The following is an 18,217-nucleotide window of genomic DNA, read 5'->3' as shown; positions in this document are numbered from 1 at the left end:
TAGTAGTAGTACCAATGTGTTACGAAACAACTATGGGGTCCTATGTTTTGTTTTCGTTGGGTTTTTTTTTGGCATTGCAGTTCTGATTGACTGGATAGATACTGCTTGACCTTTGACCTTCCGGCACAGTTTACCCAGTTTATAGCATGGTGAGCACTTACTGTACACTGGGCACTTACTGTGTTTGTCCGGATAATTTGGCACCCGATTGACAAGCTGCTGTCACGTAAAGGGGATGCAACTACGTCTCATTCACCGGACTGTGAGCCTGTAGTAAGTGCCGGTCTTTGAAAACTACTAAAAACCCCCAAATCTACTCCAGTTCTGTGAATTCAAGATTTCTACTCAAAACTCAGTTTTAGACATCGAGCGATCAAAAGTAAACACTCCGAAGTAGCCGAGAGCATAATATAGTGTTACTCATATGGCTGATTTACTGCAGTAATATGTGTTTTCGATATCTGTGGGAATCACCCATGTTATGAGATGCCGTCACGTCTCGAGAGCCAAGGAGTGTTGAGTTACTTGCTTCCTCTTCCTGCCCTCTTTAATTACCACCCGTGTCATGTCAGACAGATTAATCACTAACGGTGCTGCCCAAGACACACAGCAGCGTGACGTTTGTAAGACTGGCGTATGACAGCTGGTGAATGGGAACACTATCAGCTCAGCTCCATTGTGACGTCCAGACAGGTAACCAATAAGACGTCCAAAGTATCTCCCCACCCGTTCAACAACCGAGAGCCATGAATCCATATGCTTAACAGTTCCTCTTCAAAGGTGCTTTAAATGGGGGGCGTCCGGGCCTCTTCCGTTGCCTACCAATACGGGATCGCGAGTTCGAATCCCCGTGTTACCTCCGGCTTGGTCGGGCGTCCCTACAGACACAATTGGCCGTGTCTGCGGGTGGGAAGCCGGATGTGGGCATGTGTCCTGGTCGCTGCACTAGCGCCTCCTCTGATCGGTAGGGGGAATAGCGTAATCCTCCCACGCGCTGCGTCCCCCCCCCCCCCCGGTGAAACTCCTCGCTGTCAGGTGAAAAGAAGCGGCTGGCGACTCCACCATGTATGGGAGGAGGCATGCGGTAGTCTGCAGTCCTCCCCGGATCGGCAGAGGGGGTGGAGCAGCGACCGGGACGGCTCGGAACGAGTGGGGTAATTGGCCAAGTACAATTGGGGAGAAAGGGGGAGGACCCCGCCCCTCCCAAAAAGAGTGCTATATATATGATTTATAACATTAATATAGCAGCAAACAACTATTTGCTATGTAAAGAGATAGTGGAGTAATGACGTCATGAGCAGAGAATGACGCCACACCCCCTGTGTGTGTGTGTCGTAGTCTTGAGTCGTCTCAGATGTACGTCACTCTGGATAAAAGCGTTCGCTACATGAAATTGCAACATTGTAACGTTGTAAGTCGGTCCGGCCGCGCGTGCATGTTAGCGCATGCGAGGATGCCAGCGTTAGCAGGCTAGCTAGTTAATAATTGTTACATGGATTTAGGTCACTGGCAGATCGAAGAAATGTCTCCTCACCGAGCTGAATACGTTACTAGTGTTAATAAAATATCTCCATACTGTAAAAAGCTGAATACGTTACTAATGTTAATAAAACAACTATACTGTAAAAAAAAATCAATATGGCAACCAATGAAACAACAGCCAATAACGTGAAGGGAGGGCAGAAGTTTGTTTTGGTCTGAGACGCTGGTGCTGAATGTTATATCCTGAGTTGGCGTCCAGTGTGTTTTTTAATGAGGCTGCGCCATCTAGTGGAGGAAGGCCGATGCGCTGTTCCAGAGAAACCTTTTAAAAGAGGGGCGTAAAACAGAATTACTTCTTTATATGAAATATCCTCGGGCAGTTAAACGGACACCTTTACCGCAAAGCTGCAGCTTCTCTTATAAAATACCCACTGGTTAGCAGAACGAGAGGGGTCTGGCGGCGGAGAAAGGAAAAGCCTCCTTCTTGAAGTACATCAGGTGCATAAGTGGTGGTCCGGCCCCAGGCCCCCTCCGGTGCTCATTAGCGAGGAAGCAGCTGCGCGCTGGCTGCAATACGCCTAGATGGAGAGGTCAATCTCATGGCCCCCAATTTGGCTGCCTGGACGAAATTCAGCATCTTCCACCTGGTGTTTGTGTTGCGGGGGCATAACTGCAGCTCAGAACCGGCACTTGCACATGGGCCCAAGCCGGCGTCAGCACAAACCACAGTACCATGAGACGTGTTGAAAGGATAAGCCAGATCTGGAATGCCACATTTCAGGATTTTGGTCCAGCGCCTGCAGGAGGATCTGCTGGGCTGTGTTAGCACTTGCAGAAAACGGGGGGTCTACTCTGATCACCACCAACATGTTGAATCTCGCTAATGGTCACTAATGGTCAATCATCCACTCCTTGGCTAACTACCTTTTAAAGTTTTTATTCCTGTCTTATTAATTACACTGGGTCACATATTGTACGATAGATGTTTTATTATTATTTTGACCCCCCACACGTTTTAAATAACTTCAAATCAATACAAATGGTATGTCAACCAAAAGTACATGAATGTGGATAGTTTCATAAGGTTTCTGCTGCCGAGTCGGTAGGATATCTGGATGGGAACTTGCCGGTAGTTGACTAAGTTCACTACTGACAAAAACATCCAAAGGAGTTGAATCAAGTGCAACTGGACTTGGTATATATCCGTGAAGACGTTTCGCCTCTCATCCAAGAGGCTTCCTCAGTTCGGGCCTTTCTGACTAGACCAAGCTAGCTTGGCCTAGTCAGAAAGGCCCGAACTGAGGCCAATGGTGGTTAATGACTAGGCCAAGTCTAGTCAGAAAGGCACGAACTGACTAGCTTGGCCTAGTCAGAAAGGCCCGAACTGAGGAAGCCTCTTGGATGAGAGGCGAAACGTCTTCACGGATATATACCAAGTCCAGTTGCACTTGATTCAACTCCTTTGGATAACCATGACCTGGATGAACGAGAACATTCACAGACATACTGACAAAAACTAGAGTGTGTGTGTTTTTTTTTTACTTCAGCCTTAACAGACTGAGAGAAGCTCTTAAAAAACACTGCCCCCCCCCCAAAATAGCGGCTCACAAAATCTAAATGGGACTGCTCGGTATTTTCAGCAAATGTTTTATTTAAGGGTAGGATGTAACAGTAACACCAAATGTGCAGACGGCTGATAACTTTGAGAGGCTCTGACCTGCATGCAGCGGCCTAATGCGCCGCGGCGGCGGCGGCGTGGCCCTGCGGCGGGGCCCCCGCCTGCACGAGGTTCAGGCACAAGGTTAGTACGCGACAGGAGAAAGTGCATCTCCTCCCATCAGAAACAAGTGTAGATTTCTTCTGCCTAATGGCATGAAAGGTAGACTGGCTAGAAGGTGTCTGAACAGTCGTTTTATACATACAGCTTCTCAAAAACGAGCAAAGTGTGAAGACAAACAGAACAATACGAATCCTGCTTCCCAACTACAACCCTGCAAAAGAGGAAATAAAACAAGTTTTCTCTGGGAATTTACTTGCGTAGGAGTACAAAAAAGAGAAAGACATCAATTAACTTGTCAGATATTTGAACCCTCACGCTGCCTTAATCTACCACGCCACCTGGTGTTAAGAAATGAAATGTTGCCACCTACGAGCCATCCCGAGGCATGGTGGTCCTGACGTCACGGCTGTCCGTCCGGCAGCAACTTTTTCATAATTTTGTACTTTTTTTTTTTGAAAGGCAAACCCCCCCCCCCCCAAAACCTGATTATTTCTGGACTGCTTGTGGAGATGGTTATGTTTACTTCTAACCCTGCGTTATTTCACCCTGCCTACCTACAACATGGGACCCAGAAGCTAAGAGGTGTTTGTTGAGAACACATTTCTCCATGCTGTACTGTATCATCTCTCAATCATTATTATTATAATAATCACTAGAATACAATTATAATAACGAAAAATAATATAATTATCATAATAATTATAATACAATAATTAATATAAATTATAATAATACAATTATAATGAATAATATAATTAATTAGTATATTAATGCAATAATTATGAAAATATAATAATACTTATAATAATCTCAACAATTCAGAGATGATACAGTACTACTAGTAGTAGTACTAGTAGTAGTACTGTATCATCTCTTAGCTGAATAATCCACCAAGTGGTTTTCTGAACACAGCGCAGACTGTGAGATTCCAGCTTCGCCAGAGTGCTTGGCTCAGAGGTACGACTCAGGACTCAGAAACCGGCTGGGATGGAGGAGCGCCTGGAACACAAAAACTCGTACATGAGCATGCGTGCACTCACACACACACACACACACACACACACACACACACACACTGACATAGCACAGCAGGAGCTCTTGAAAGTCCAACAAGCAGCATGTTGTGTCGGTCTTCGCCCGCAGTGAAACATGCGTTGCTGGGGTGCAGAACGACATAGAAGAGCCCGCCAGCGGGAGGGAAGTCCCGCTCTGCACTGTTATGTCGTTTAGCTGCCTACTGAACTGATAAACACAAGCCAACAGCCTGGGGAGAATGTGGTCAGCTCAGATACAAGTAAAGAAGAACAATGCCATCTTTCACTATCTTGTGTTGCCTCTGTCTCTCCACCTTCCATTCCTGGCCAACTAGATTAGCGGGGAATGATGCTGATAAGTGGATTTTCTTGCGGGCTGTGTGACAAGAGGCACGGTGTGACAGGAAGCACACTGGATTGGCTAAGCAGAAAGAGAGGGCCCATAAAGGACTATTGTTCAGGAGCGGCCTTGAGCAAGTATCACGATGTCTGGACACACATCAGTGTTACTGCGTACCATATGAGGGCTTTCAGTTTCTTACCGGTCCCTTACTACTGTGCACGGTGCATGCACGCTTACATAAACACACACACACACACAAAGCACTCAAACATACAAATTTGATCACGCTCAAAACAACTTTTTCCTTCCGGCATCCTCATCAAGGGTGTGAAGCTGATAAGGGAGTTACAGGATGGTATTAATGGTACTGGGAAGGACTATCCCATCTTCATCTCAATGTTCTGTCTCATGCATTCGTCCTCTACACCCCCTTAATTCAATTTAGGGTCATGAGGTGCTGGAGTCTATATCCAGTATGCACTGGAGGCAGGTCAGGGAGACGGTCTGGCCAGGCCACCACTCCCCCACACACAACCACTCACACGACCCCAAGTCTTCAGTTCACCTGAGTCGAGGCGACTCGGCAGAAGGTGGAGGACATGGGAAGCCAGGACCTTCTTGCTAGGAGTGCTAGCCTCTACGCTACTGTGTGTGTGTCTGTGTGTGTGTAAAACAAAACCTATGAAAAATGTGGCGATTTTGCAGCTACCTTCCACCAGCAGCTGAGCTTCCCTCCTGTCCTTGGTGATGTGGAGAGTGGTCATGAGGAAGAACAGCCCACCCAGGACCCCGATAAATGGACAGAGCAGGAGGCTGTACTGTAGGCTGTGGAAGCTCCATATATGGGTGTCCGCGTTGTATTTCCTTAAAGTATCCGAGATCTGAAGGGCAGCAGAAACGTGGTGAAGTGGTTAATGGCGGCGTGTGTCTGCCGTTACACAGAACTTGCCATACCTCGCCGCAACAATTCCTGGCTAAAATACAGGGCATGCTTGATGAAGAGGTCTGGGGAGGTTCATCTTATTCTCACCGCTCCTATTAGGTAAGGACTCCCTGCGTCGCCCAGAAGATGGCAGACGGTAATCTGCAGAGCCTCGGCGGTGGCCCTTCGGTTTGGTACGACGACATACTGCAGGACACAAGACGTCGCAGAGCCACCGAGTTACCCCAGGTTTCAACAGACTTGCGGTGTTTCCTATTTCCCAATACAAGAATCACACTCACCAAGAGAATATCCGCCAATATGGGCCAGTTCAGAGATAAGAGCGTCTCTCCAACAGCAATGAACACCTAAAACGAGACATGGTTAGGGCGTTGAATGATCTGGTTTTGTGGTGTACAAATTACAAAAGTTCACAGCAAAAAAATAAGGGCTCACAAATGCTTACAGGAATTATGCACAACATTTCATTGCATAACAGAAGACACAGCCGGATCGCGGCGTACAAACCAAAGGGTCTTGTCAGGTCATAAGACGCCTGATGAAAACAAAAGACAGAGCTGTACATTCATTAGAGGAACGGGGGGACGGTCTCTCTGATGACCTTCCATAAAAAACAAAATGGATTCCTGCTCTACTCGGCTCGACACGGGCCTCCACATGGACACAACCGGAGACACGCCGGGTCCACCTGTCTCTCATTATCACTCATCTGTTTACTCCAGACCAAGTCGTCCCAGACCCCACAGGACTTCTGGACTTCTGATCCAGACCCCTTCTGCAGGACTACTGAGATCTCTATGCAGACGTAACTACACACGTGAGAAAGTTACACATAATGCGGACAACATATCCAAGGATGAAGACAGAACGTTCTGTGGCTACGCAACGACAACAATGTGGTGGTGCTACGGTTTCAATACCACTGAGTAACTGACCATCTATGGCCATCTCATCTCCATCCTTTTGGGACAGATAAAGAAGAAACTTAGAGAACTAGTGGATACTGCACTGGTTAACAACCCAAACATACCCAACAACCACCAGTTACCCCCTGACTCGCCACCTACTTGTTGTCCAAGGTCCACTTGGACATTAACAACCCACTGGGAAGGTTCATTATCAATGGCATTGAAACAGTCATATTGCCAGCATCCAAATACTCTTCTCCTGGATCTCCACCTTGCCGTGGTGGAGAAGCTCGCGTGTACCAATGATCCCAAGAGCTGCGCTGTCCGGAGCTCGGCTCCTGGTAGGGTCACCGAAGGGGGACAGGTCGAGGGGGAGGTTCCAGACGAAGTGCGACCCAACAAAGACCTCTAAAGCAGAACTGGTGTCCCCAGGTCACAACGGCAGTGGAGGTGGATGAAGGCTGTAACGGAGGGCGGTCCCCAATCGTCTCGGTTCTCCGTGCCACTGGACTCTGGCCACCCCCTGCCACGGACCGTGTGGTGGCTGCAGGCGCATCAGCCGCCGGCCTCTACACCCACCGGCGGACCCAGGGGGACCCAGAGGGAGGACGGTCATACTCGACCCTGACCGCTGATGATGATGAAGGCCATTGATTACGTTACAGAATCAGGGTCTCTATCTTGCCCCTCTTTCCTCTAAGACACCACACGGGTTCTGAGAAAGTTGGATGAACCGCGTGGTGCCGGGAATGCTTTCTCGGTTCCTATGGATGCTGAGTCCCTTCACACCGACACCGGGCGACGAGACGGCCCGGACACAAGCCAGCACACACACACACACACTGGAAGCTGGAAAACAGTGTTCCCTTTTTCTTTCAGGACCAACTCTGCTGACGCGTGACGGGCACAGCCATGGACACAGCACATCCTGGACCACGCAAGGCCTGTTTCAGGGCCTGTGGTTGTACAGTCAGCCAAACACCTTCACACACCATCACGTGGTATAGGAGGCATACTGACAACCTATGCTTCTGATTCACCGATGCTGAAGGATGTCTTTTATACCTTCTCTAATACTGGACCTCAATAACACAGAACCCAGTTTTTTGCAGCTTAGGGTCACCGAGGAACTACACGGACCCCTCCGTACTTCAACACGATGCACCTGACCTACATGTCTCTGGACTGTGGGAGGAAACCGGAGCCCCCGGAGGAAACCCACACAGACACGGGGAGAACATGCAAACTCCACACAGAGGACGACCCGGGACGACCCACCAAGGCTGGACTGCCCGGGGGCTCGAACCCGGGACCTTCTTGCTGTGAGGCGACCGCGCTGACCACTGCTCCACTGCGCCACTAAAGAATAATCAAACTTGGAATATTTACGTAGCATCTCTCTCCTGGCTGTATATCCCCTGAACTCCCCCAGCCTTTTCCTGCAGGAGGACGGTACCATGTAGGAGGACGGGGCCATGAAGAACAAGCCGATCCAAAACCAGTCGCCACTCCCAAACATCTGTTTGTCATAACCAACAGGAGGTTTAAGGTGCAATCTCTGCCATCATGAACCTAAAGCCAGCTGGTTTGTTCATGTGTTCAGTAAAACAGTCGTAGATAAGCCTTTTCAAACTGCAATACTTCCAATTTCATAAGTAGGCTGGAATGTCCATGTGGGTGAGTCATACATCTACATCTACTACTACTACTACTACTACTACTACTACTACTACTACTACTACTACTACTACTACTTTCAGCGGCTCCCGTTAGAGGGCGCCACAGCGGATCATCCGTTTCCATCTCTTCCTGTCCTCTGTGTCTTCCTCCGTCACACCAGCCACCTGCATGTCCTCCCTCACCACATCCATAAACCTCCTCTTTGGCCTTCCTCTTCTCCTCTTCCCTGGCAGCTCCATATTCAGCATCCTTCTCCCAGTATACCCAGCATCTCTCCTCCACACATGTCCAAACCATCTCCATCTTGCCTCTCCTGCTTTGTCTCCAAACCGTCCAACCTGAGCTGTCCCTCTAATATACTGGTTCCCAATCCTGTCCTTCTTCATCACTCCCAATGAAAATCTTATCATCTTCAACTCTGCCACCTCCAGCTCCACCTCCTATATACTGATACTGACATGATGCTGACATGATACTGACATGATACTGACATGATACTGATGTGATACTGACATGATACTGACATGATACTGACGTGATACTGACATGATACTGATGTGATACTGACATGATACTGACATGATACTGACGTGATACTGATGTGATACTGACATGATGCTGACATGATGCTGACATGGACTGACATGATGCTGACATGATACCGACATGATACTGACATGATACTGACATGATACTGACGTGATACTGATGTGATACTGACATGATGCTGACATGATGCTGACATGGACTGACATGATGCTGACATGATGCTGACATGATGCTGACATGGACTGACATGATACCGACATGATACTGACATGATGCTGACATGATACTGAGCAGTTAGCTACAGCACCTTGCTGTACTGTTTTCAGCCTCTGTTTGCAGCCATGTCTCAATAAAAGCTTTAATCCTTCTGTATTGGTGCACCATTGGTCATGTTTCTCAGGACTGGGAAGTTTCATGTCTTCAGATTTTAAGTAAACATTTTGTAAACCAATATGGTTCCTTCCCACCCATCCATCCATCCATCTATCTATCTATCCATTATCCAAACTGCTCATCCTGCTCTCAGGGTCATGGGAATGCTGGAGCCTATCCCAGCAGTCATTGGGCGGCAGGTGGGGAGACACCCTGGACAGGCCACCAGACCATCACAGGGCCCACACACACACACACACACACACACACACACACAACTAGGGACAATTTAGTACGGCCGATCCACCTGACCTACATGTCTTTGGACTGTGGGAGGAAACAGGAGCCCCCAGAGGAAACCCACGCAGACACAGGGAGAACATACAAACTCCACACAGAGGACCACCCCCAAGGTTGGACTACCCCGGGGCTCGAACCCGGGACCTTCTTGCTGTGAGGCGACCGCGCTAACCACTGCGCCACCGTGCCGCCCCCAATATGGTTCCCATTTTTCAGAATCATTGTTAGCACCTGTTTCAGTTAGTAGGATTCACAGCATTACCCAAGGCAGCACGCCTCTTCATTTTACAAACATTTATCTTTGTGAGTGATGAAACTTGCAAACGGACTAATGCAAATCAGATAAACGATTCCTTTGCAACAAAAAAAAGAAGCTTTTACATCTTTGTAGGATAAAAACAGAAGGAATGTATGTCTTACATAGGTAGCTGGGATGCTTGTTGATGGCAAAAACATGGCAATTAAGAGGCAGGGGGAGGATGTTAGCATTCCCACAGCACAAATGAGGGGGTCTGCATTTGGCAGTTTGTCTCTCAGCCACCTGGAGAGGGTCATTCCAAGACACACTCCAAGAATGCCTGTCACCACTGTCACCGCCCCAAAGATGTAACTGTGCAGGGAGCCAAAGCCACATGACATCATTCAAATTATATAAAGCGCATGAAGGAATTGGAGATACATACAAGTGAGAGGGGAGGGTTTTACCTGTCGGAGGTATCACATGGCTCTTCGGTGCAGGGCGGTTGTATTCCCTGACTGACCTGAGCTCTGGACAGGAAGGTAGGGGTCCAGAAGCCCAGAGCTCCGGTTAGGAAGGCCATGGCTGTAACTCCCATGCTCGACCACACAAAACTCTTGCTGCAGAGCCGAAGACACACAAGGGAAAAGCATCCCAGTGATGATGTCCTGCCGCCGTGGTGGTTCAGTATCTTCGGAGACTGGAAAGCATTATTAGCTGTTATCTCGTCACTTACTTCTTTAGAAGGTACTTGACGTCCTCCATGTACGAGCTGTGCCCCATCACTCCCTGTCCATGCATGGTCTCTGCGGCACCTCTGGGGGGGTTAGGGCAGAAGAAGATCAGCAGGAGCAGTCCCACTACACCCAGGATGGGATTGAGCTGACAACAGAGGAAATCAGTGTTACGGTATCTATCATATCGCTTATAATGCTCGAGGAAAACTTGTGTACTTGTACTTAGTGATGAAACCGGTCTACACTTATCAAATCATGAATGAAGTCATCTTACTGTAAGAGCCCAACGCCAGTCTCCTGTTAAGGTGGCTATTGACGAGCCTGCTATATATCCAAGGCCACTAAAAATACATGGAAGAGTGTTACCTTCAACAAATGTACAAGTTGGAACAGAAAATGACCCTGTCGGCATGCTGATTTCAATGTGAGATGCCGAAGAACTTCAATAAACAAAGGCAGAGCATTATTGAGAGCCTTAACCTTCCGACAGGGATGAAGATGTAGAAGGCAGCGATCATGAGGGTCCTCTTTGTCCCGCTAAAGAGGTCGCCAATGATGGTGGGAGCGATGGTGGTGTAGCTGGCCTCTCCTGTCCCGACAATGGCTCTCAGTAACACCAGCACCCAGAAGTACTGGGGACAGCAGGGAACTGGACTTAGTGGGCTGCGCAGCACAGACATCACTCAGCAAGGAAACACTTGCAAACAGTGACAGCGCGAGTACACAACATGGAGTTTCTCCACTGACAACGGAGGTCAAATTGGATTATTGATTCATTCATCCATCCATTATCCAAACTGCTCATCCTGCTCTCGGGGTCGTGGGGATGCTGGAGCCTGTCCCAGCAGTCATTGGGCGGCAGGCAGGGAGACACCCTGGACAGGCAGCCAGACCATCACAGGGCCAACACACATTCACACCTAGGGACAATTTAGTACGGCCGAGTCACCTGACCTACATGTCTTTGGACTGTGGGGGGAAACCGGAGCCCCCGGAGGAAACCCACACAGACACGGGGAGAACATGCAAACTCCACACAGAGGACGACCCGGCGGACTACCCCGGGGCTCGAACCCAGGACCTTCTTGCTGTGAGGCGACCGCGCCAACCACTGCTCCACCGTGCCGCCCCCGGATTGCTTTACTCATTCAATATATGTTCAAACGTTCATAGCACACCATGCAGAACACTGTCGCAGCCAATGGTAAAATCTCTTCTTTCCTTTTTCTTGCTGTGGGGTAACACATAGTGAGGAAATGAATTGTTCTCATGCACGCCATATTTCAAAGTCACCGTTTTAGATTTTTTTCAGCGAGCAAAAATCAGAGATCAGACAAATGTGCACAGTGCACATGTAAATTGTCTTTGAATTCTAATCTACTTACCGGTTTAGTGACAAAAGAGCTTCCCAGGGCAGACACCAGCCACACACTCAGGCCGCCAATCATGATATACTTCCGGTTATAGCGGTCGCCAAGGTAACCAAAGATAGGAGCCAAAAGTAAGAAACTGCAGATGAAAACTGTGAGTGCATTAACATCTCATGTCCAAGACCTCAGGTAATGAATCAGCCGGTCACATGACTGTCAAGCTGATTCGTTCACGTACCACGAATGAGCCGCAGACTCCATCATCAAGTCATATGACCATCCAAAATGAAATAACTGGAAGGCTATTGGTTATCAGGTGATTACAGGGAATGTCAGAGTATTTTCAATTAGCAATGAAAACCTAAAAAATGTCTTTTTCAATACACACCAGTGCAGAGACAGTGATGGGGATAACATCGAGTCGGTAAGTGCCACACATTTGTGTCCACTGCTCGTATGATGCGCCGTAACACGTCATGCATTCACTATAAACTTACAACGCAGCAACAAAATGCAAGTGGGGAACTCCCGGCAAGGGAGTGGGATTTTCTGAAGTGCAGGGCCAGACACCTTTCCTCTGTAAAGGAGGGTGGGATCAGGGGTGGGATCAGGGTTTATTTGCATCGTCATACCTGTCTGCAGAAGACCGGACGTGCTGTCATATATATCGAAGAACTTCTGGATGTTGAGAAGGACACCTTGACAGAAACACAGCACAACACTTGTGTGAGAGGACGGACAGCTGCGGTTCTGGATAACAACTGTGTGTTGTGTGCACGCTGGAGGGGGTTGCGAGGAGATCGCCCAACCTGCTATTGTGTATCGATCCATGTAGTTCAGCAGGTTGACGTAGCAGAGCACAGCGACGGCTGTGTAAGAGCGCGTCAGTGATATGGCGGGCTTCTGCAGCGGTGTCAGCTCCACGGAGGAGAGGCTGCCCGCACAGGAGCCATAGCGTGGTGCACATCTGGAGCTCCCACCCAGATGAGTTACCTCTCCGTCGGGGTGAGACGTCTCAGGTCCGTCTGACTCCATGTTCACGCGGCCTTTTCTTCACCTGGAAACAGATTATGTTAAAGAGGGTATATATCCACCACCACCACCACCCCCCCCATTTCTATCATTCCCCCACTCTTCCGAGTCGTCCCGGTCGCTGCTCCACCCTCTGCCGACCCGGGGAGGGCTGCAGACTACCACACGTCTCCCCCGATACAGGTGGAGTGGCCAGCCGCTTCTTTTCACCTGACAGTGAGGAGTTTCATCAGGGGGACGTAGCGCACGGGAGGATCATGCCGTCCCCCCCCCCCCCCCCCCGGTTCCCCCTTCCCTCCCGAACAGGCGCCCCGATCGACCAGAGGAGGCGCCAGTGCAGCGACCAGGACACATACCCACATCCGGCTTCCCACCCGCAGACACGGCCGACTGTGTCCGTAGGGACGCCCGACCAAGCCGGAGGTGACGCGGGGATGCGAACCGCCGATCCCCGCGTTGGCAGGCGACGGAGTAGACCGCCACGCTACCCGGACGCCGAGGTTTATATCTCCTAACTTCTAGGGTCGTCCTTTTCCAAGACGCCTAGCAAAGACCCGGTTCTCATTGAGAGTACGCAAAAGGGTCAGAGGCATGTTTGCCGGGGAAAACACAGAAGTGAAAGATGAAACGTAAGCGCCGTGATTGCGTTATGCGTGTGGAATAGTAGAGAAGCCGGACGGGAGACAGTCACGCCAGCGCTCGAGGTCAGATTAGCGCATCCCTTTGCCTTCATCTCCTGAGTGTATTGTTCCTCACAACAACTGACTGTTTCCATACTGCAGTAGCATTATCAGCTGAATGGGATGACGGGATAGGAGCACATCCAATCACATATATCTTGAGTACTCTTTTGTGATCCTGTGCCAGAAAGTAATCTACTTTAAGGGGGGGGGGGGCGGGGGCAGGGGGAGCTTGTTTGTGGAGAGACTTCAGAGACGGGGAAGGTTACAGAATTGTGTAAGAGTAGCTCAGTGTGGTTGTCTGAAAACAAGAGGAAGGGTTGTGCAGCAATCAAACAACAACAAAATACTGCGACGATTGTGCCCAAGAGTTAGTAACTATCGCCTCATAAAGACGGATACGCAAGACTGGGACCGTGGTTTGTATCATGCCCATGAAATAAGTCGGAGCGGCTCTAATCTATTTTCAGCCGGAGATTCTGTAATGACATAAAAGAAAAGGTCACATGGCTGAAATTCAGAATATTTGGTGACATTAGCAGCGATGCGTTTCAAATTAATATGATCATGATCACTGTGGATATCCGATTGCCGTTGACTTGTACGCTTACAGTTGAACCCCGGTGCCCTTAATCCAGCCTAACGGGTTATTGCAATGACAGTAAAGCAACTCCTCTATCTGCTACCTCTTCCTAGAGCAAAACAGCAAAATACAACACCATTACTCCAGCTTCAGCTGCTGAAATCCAAGGAGCTAGCTTGAAAAACATAACACACATATACACATACACATACACTGGTGCAGTTAGTGGTGTTTTCACCTCCTTGTGGTACTGGTACGATAGCATCAAAAACTTTCTTTCTTAAAACTAAAAATGTAATTGAATCCAGACTTACATAAAAGCTAATGAAGTCCTGCAGACGGTGTCTTGCTCATCTTACTCCATATGGTGCAGTTGTGAGTGGGTTTCTGGCGGAGCCGAGCTGAGCGTAATAGAGATGTCCCCTCAGCACTGATGGGATGGAAGAAATTAGGTTAGCGGGGAGACCAGCCCTCCGGTGGGTTGGTCGTATGCTGTCACACACACATCCTCACTGGGATGTAATGTGTTGTAGAACTAAGCTTCTGCTTTTGTGGTTTTGACTAGACTTCTTCTGACAAATGGGACTGTATCGTAAAATTCTGTTTTAACTCAAAATGTGGAAAATAACATTAATCAGTGGCAAAAAAAAAACCAAACCCAACTTCAGAAGGTTTAGTTTAAAGCAAACCTTGGATTCTTGGGTTCTCAGACATACTACCTTCATTAACATCCAAGACGATTACTTAAGCCTTTCCATTTACACTGTGTGATAAGAATACTTTAGCAATATTCATCTGCCAAACCAAGGACTTTTACTTCAGTCATCTCTACCGAGTGAAGCTGAAAACTTTTGCCACCGAGTGGTAAATATACCCCCCCTCTGGCTTCTTTTCAAAGTTAGTAATTTCAGTGTGCTTGGTGCCTGTGGATGTACCGGTACATCTATCAGCATTAACAGGCAGACGGACCCAGCACTAACAACTGTCAGTAGTACTGTCAATACAGCTTCTTTCACACACCTCCATCCAGCAGACCCATTAATAGTGTTATTATCTGCAGCTGTGTTTATCCTGCTACGCTAACATCACCGAGTACCAAGACCAGCCTGCCATGAGTTTAACCTTTACATGGTGTTCAACCGGTAGATGTTAGCAAATTCACTAAAACTGTCTGGTATTTGTGGTCATGCTTTAAAGAGTGCATATAGTATGTGGTTATATACTTGCAGGGGAAGTTGAGGTGACTTCATGTGAAAAGAAGTTGACGCAGACATACACTTCCACCTCTGAAGAGTTTTCACAGCTCACAATACACTAACAAAAAACATATGCATCCATCCATCCATCCATCCATTATCCAAGCTGCTTATCCAAATGTGGGTCGCAGGATGCCGGAGCCTATCCCAGCAGTCAGGCGGGGCGACGGGGAGACACTCTGGACAGGCCATCAGGGTCTGGCGGTCATACACAGTTAGTATGAATACAATATGGATTTTCATCCTTGAATCAAAACAACAACAAAAAAATATTGAAAAAAATATTTGTCATTGTGATTTTCACGTCATTACCAGCAGTAGTACTCTTTAAACAGATAGTCATGATGAATGCTCAATAATCCAGGTAAGAAAGTTGAATCAATTCATCTGGTTGTATCTAGATGAACTGATTTGACCTTCTTTCAGCGTTAAACAGATAGCGAACAGGTTAAAATATCATCCAAGACTAGATATGAATGGCAGCAGTTCAGGAAGGGTGCCAAGTCAACGCCACACTTGATCTTGCATTGAAAGGTTAAAGGTGACTTCAGAATATATAAAATATGTTGGCGAAGCATGGCCTTAGCATTATCGTTCCATTTATTTAATTCTGTAGACACTTGCAATGCAGAGAATGTGGTAAATGACCAATAGAGGATGCAAAGGAACCATCACACACAAAGGTATTGTGACGTGGTCAAATAATAGACTCCTCAGCCAACCTTTCTGAGGTAACCAGCAAGCTTTTAATGACCGTAAGACAAGCCAGTGATAACAGACACAAGTTTGTATTGGGCTCAGCTTATCTTATTTTCTTGGCCACAGAACTGAGCTTACCTATTTGCCTACTCTTCACACTCATGCTGGGAAATGGCATGCTGTCTAATACAACTTCTCTAATAACGTCCCCACTACCTTCCACAACATCCCCGCTATCTGTAACAGATACGCCCGTTTTTAACATGTTCAATATCCCACAACATTAACACTCTCCGGTTGCATCGTGGGTAATATGCAAATGAACCCCCTGACTCCCAGCAGGAACACTCCAGTAGGAGTCGCCACAGTATATTTGTCAAACACTTCAAACCTCTAATTGCCCAATTTAGATACTAGTGGCAGTGTGGCACCATCTGCCACATTGTGTCTGACTTTTTTAAGGGCGGTACCGTGGCCCAGTGGTTAGCGCTGCCGCCTCACAGCAAGAAGGTCCTGGGTTCGAACCTCGGGGGACATCCCAGGTCACCTTCTGTGTGGAGTTTACATGTTCTCCCCATGTCTGCGGTGGGGTTTTTTCCGGGTGCTCCACTCCCTCCCACCATCAAAAAGACACGCATGTTAGTGCGACACACACAAATGTATGGTCACATATTGTGTTTAAAATTAGTGATGTTTGTGTGCACCGGATCCACTGTACAACTGTGAAACTATTCTTCCTACGCCCGCCACAATGGGGAGCTCTGAGTAAACGGCAGCGCTAGGTCGTAAAGTTGGGCCAGCCAGGCCAGTTCTGCAGACAGAGGACAGCCTGATTGACTCAAACACTAACATCTCCTGTCTCTCTACTTTTATCTGTTTAAAACAGATTATATTCTGTCTCCATGGGTACCAGCCGGTACCTGTAAGGGAAAATTGGGGGTACGTAACCACAGGCAAATGCTTTAAATTCACATTCTCAGTTCAGACATAGTACCACCACAAATCAGCCTTCTGAACGTGGCTGTTGTGAGTCAGTCAAGTGTAAATAAAGGTTACTCAACTGAATCTGATGACATGTAAGCTAATAAACATTCAAACAACTTTGTTTTTTTTTAACATTTATACATTACGTTTTCCAGGTGTATATAACATAACTTATTTTCCACTGTTGGTCCCTATCACTGGAAACTTACCTGGAAACGAGGACCCCAACATGTCTATCAGTGCCCCTTTCCTTGTGAGCAGCTTCACTATTGAACGCCCACTGCTGGGGTTCAACGTAATCGAGGAAGTGACCCTGGGACAACCAGAGAAAGTGATCCCACTCCTTGTCACTCTCCTCTGTGGAGCAATCGCAATACCTGCTGAAAAAGCAGAAACTCTTATAAACCTCATTCGGACAGGCAAGCCCAAAGTACAACAGGGGCAAATGGTCAAACCTCTATTTACACTTGATTGATTCCCAACAGCCACGTTCAGAAGGCTGATTTGTGGTGGTTCTGTGTCTGAACTGAGAATGTGGATTTAAAGCATTTGCTGGTGGTTACGTACCTGCAATTCTTCTATTATTGAGTGTTGATGTTGTTTTAAATCAGTAGGCTGGTTCCATTATAATCATAAACGGTTGTTTATATTTATTAAACAAAAATGTTTAATAAAGACAGAGAACAGCCTGATTGACGCAAACACTAACGTCTCCTGTCTCTCTGCTTTTATCTGTTTAAAACAGAGATTATATTCTGTCTCCACGGGTACCAGCCAGTGGCGCCCCCAGAAATGTTCCATAGGGGGGGCCAAATGGGGCCACTGAAAATCTTGGGGTGGCACACATAAACCAAAAGCCATGACTGAATTTGGGGAATTCTATGATGCTGTTGTAGTGTACTGCATAGCCTAGTTGAAAACTGTCAATATGAGAGTTAAGAAAAATATACATTATTGATTTAAATGAACAGCACCTAATGTGAAATATCAGATAGAAGCATATTATGCATAATCAGAAGCATATTCTGCATATGCGACTCGTGGCTGGGGGCAGGGATAGTACCAGGGTGGCCGTGGCCACCCCTGGCCACCCCTTGGGGGCGCCACTGGTACCAGCCGGTACCTGTAACATTAGGGGTATTACTCCTGTCTGTGTATAGGGTGGCCATTTCCATAACACCAGAAAGGAGGACACTTTGCGGCATTTAGTGAAGCCAGAATAATCCCAATATATAGGACTCTGGTAT

General features: G+C 47.7%; 1 protein-coding gene across 1 annotated transcript; it reads right to left on the bottom strand.

Annotated features, from left to right (window-relative positions):
• Window positions 1-4,135: 4,135 nt before the first annotated feature.
• Window positions 4,136-17,453, bottom strand: spns3 (SPNS lysolipid transporter 3, sphingosine-1-phosphate (putative)). Its single transcript, XM_056285051.1, has 15 exons — window positions 17,180-17,453; window positions 15,255-15,485; window positions 14,346-14,432; window positions 12,546-12,793; window positions 12,369-12,434; window positions 11,752-11,888; window positions 10,847-10,998; window positions 10,641-10,707; window positions 10,366-10,511; window positions 10,097-10,249; window positions 9,812-10,001; window positions 5,864-5,929; window positions 5,670-5,768; window positions 5,349-5,520; window positions 4,136-4,261 (listed from the first exon to the last, which is right to left on the bottom strand). Exons 4-15 carry the CDS (start codon window positions 12,769-12,771, stop codon window positions 4,227-4,229), a joined length of 1,509 nt encoding a protein of 502 aa, XP_056141026.1. The 5' UTR covers window positions 12,772-12,793; window positions 14,346-14,432; window positions 15,255-15,485; window positions 17,180-17,453; the 3' UTR covers window positions 4,136-4,226.
• Between the last annotated feature and the right edge of the window lie 764 nt (window positions 17,454-18,217).

This window comes from Lampris incognitus, chromosome 8 (assembly GCF_029633865.1).
Source record: "Lampris incognitus isolate fLamInc1 chromosome 8, fLamInc1.hap2, whole genome shotgun sequence".
In the NCBI taxonomy this organism is placed as follows: Eukaryota; Metazoa; Chordata; class Actinopteri; order Lampriformes; family Lampridae; genus Lampris; species Lampris incognitus.
The sequence above is the reverse complement of the archived record's forward strand: the minus strand, read 5'-3'. Positions and strand labels throughout refer to the sequence as shown.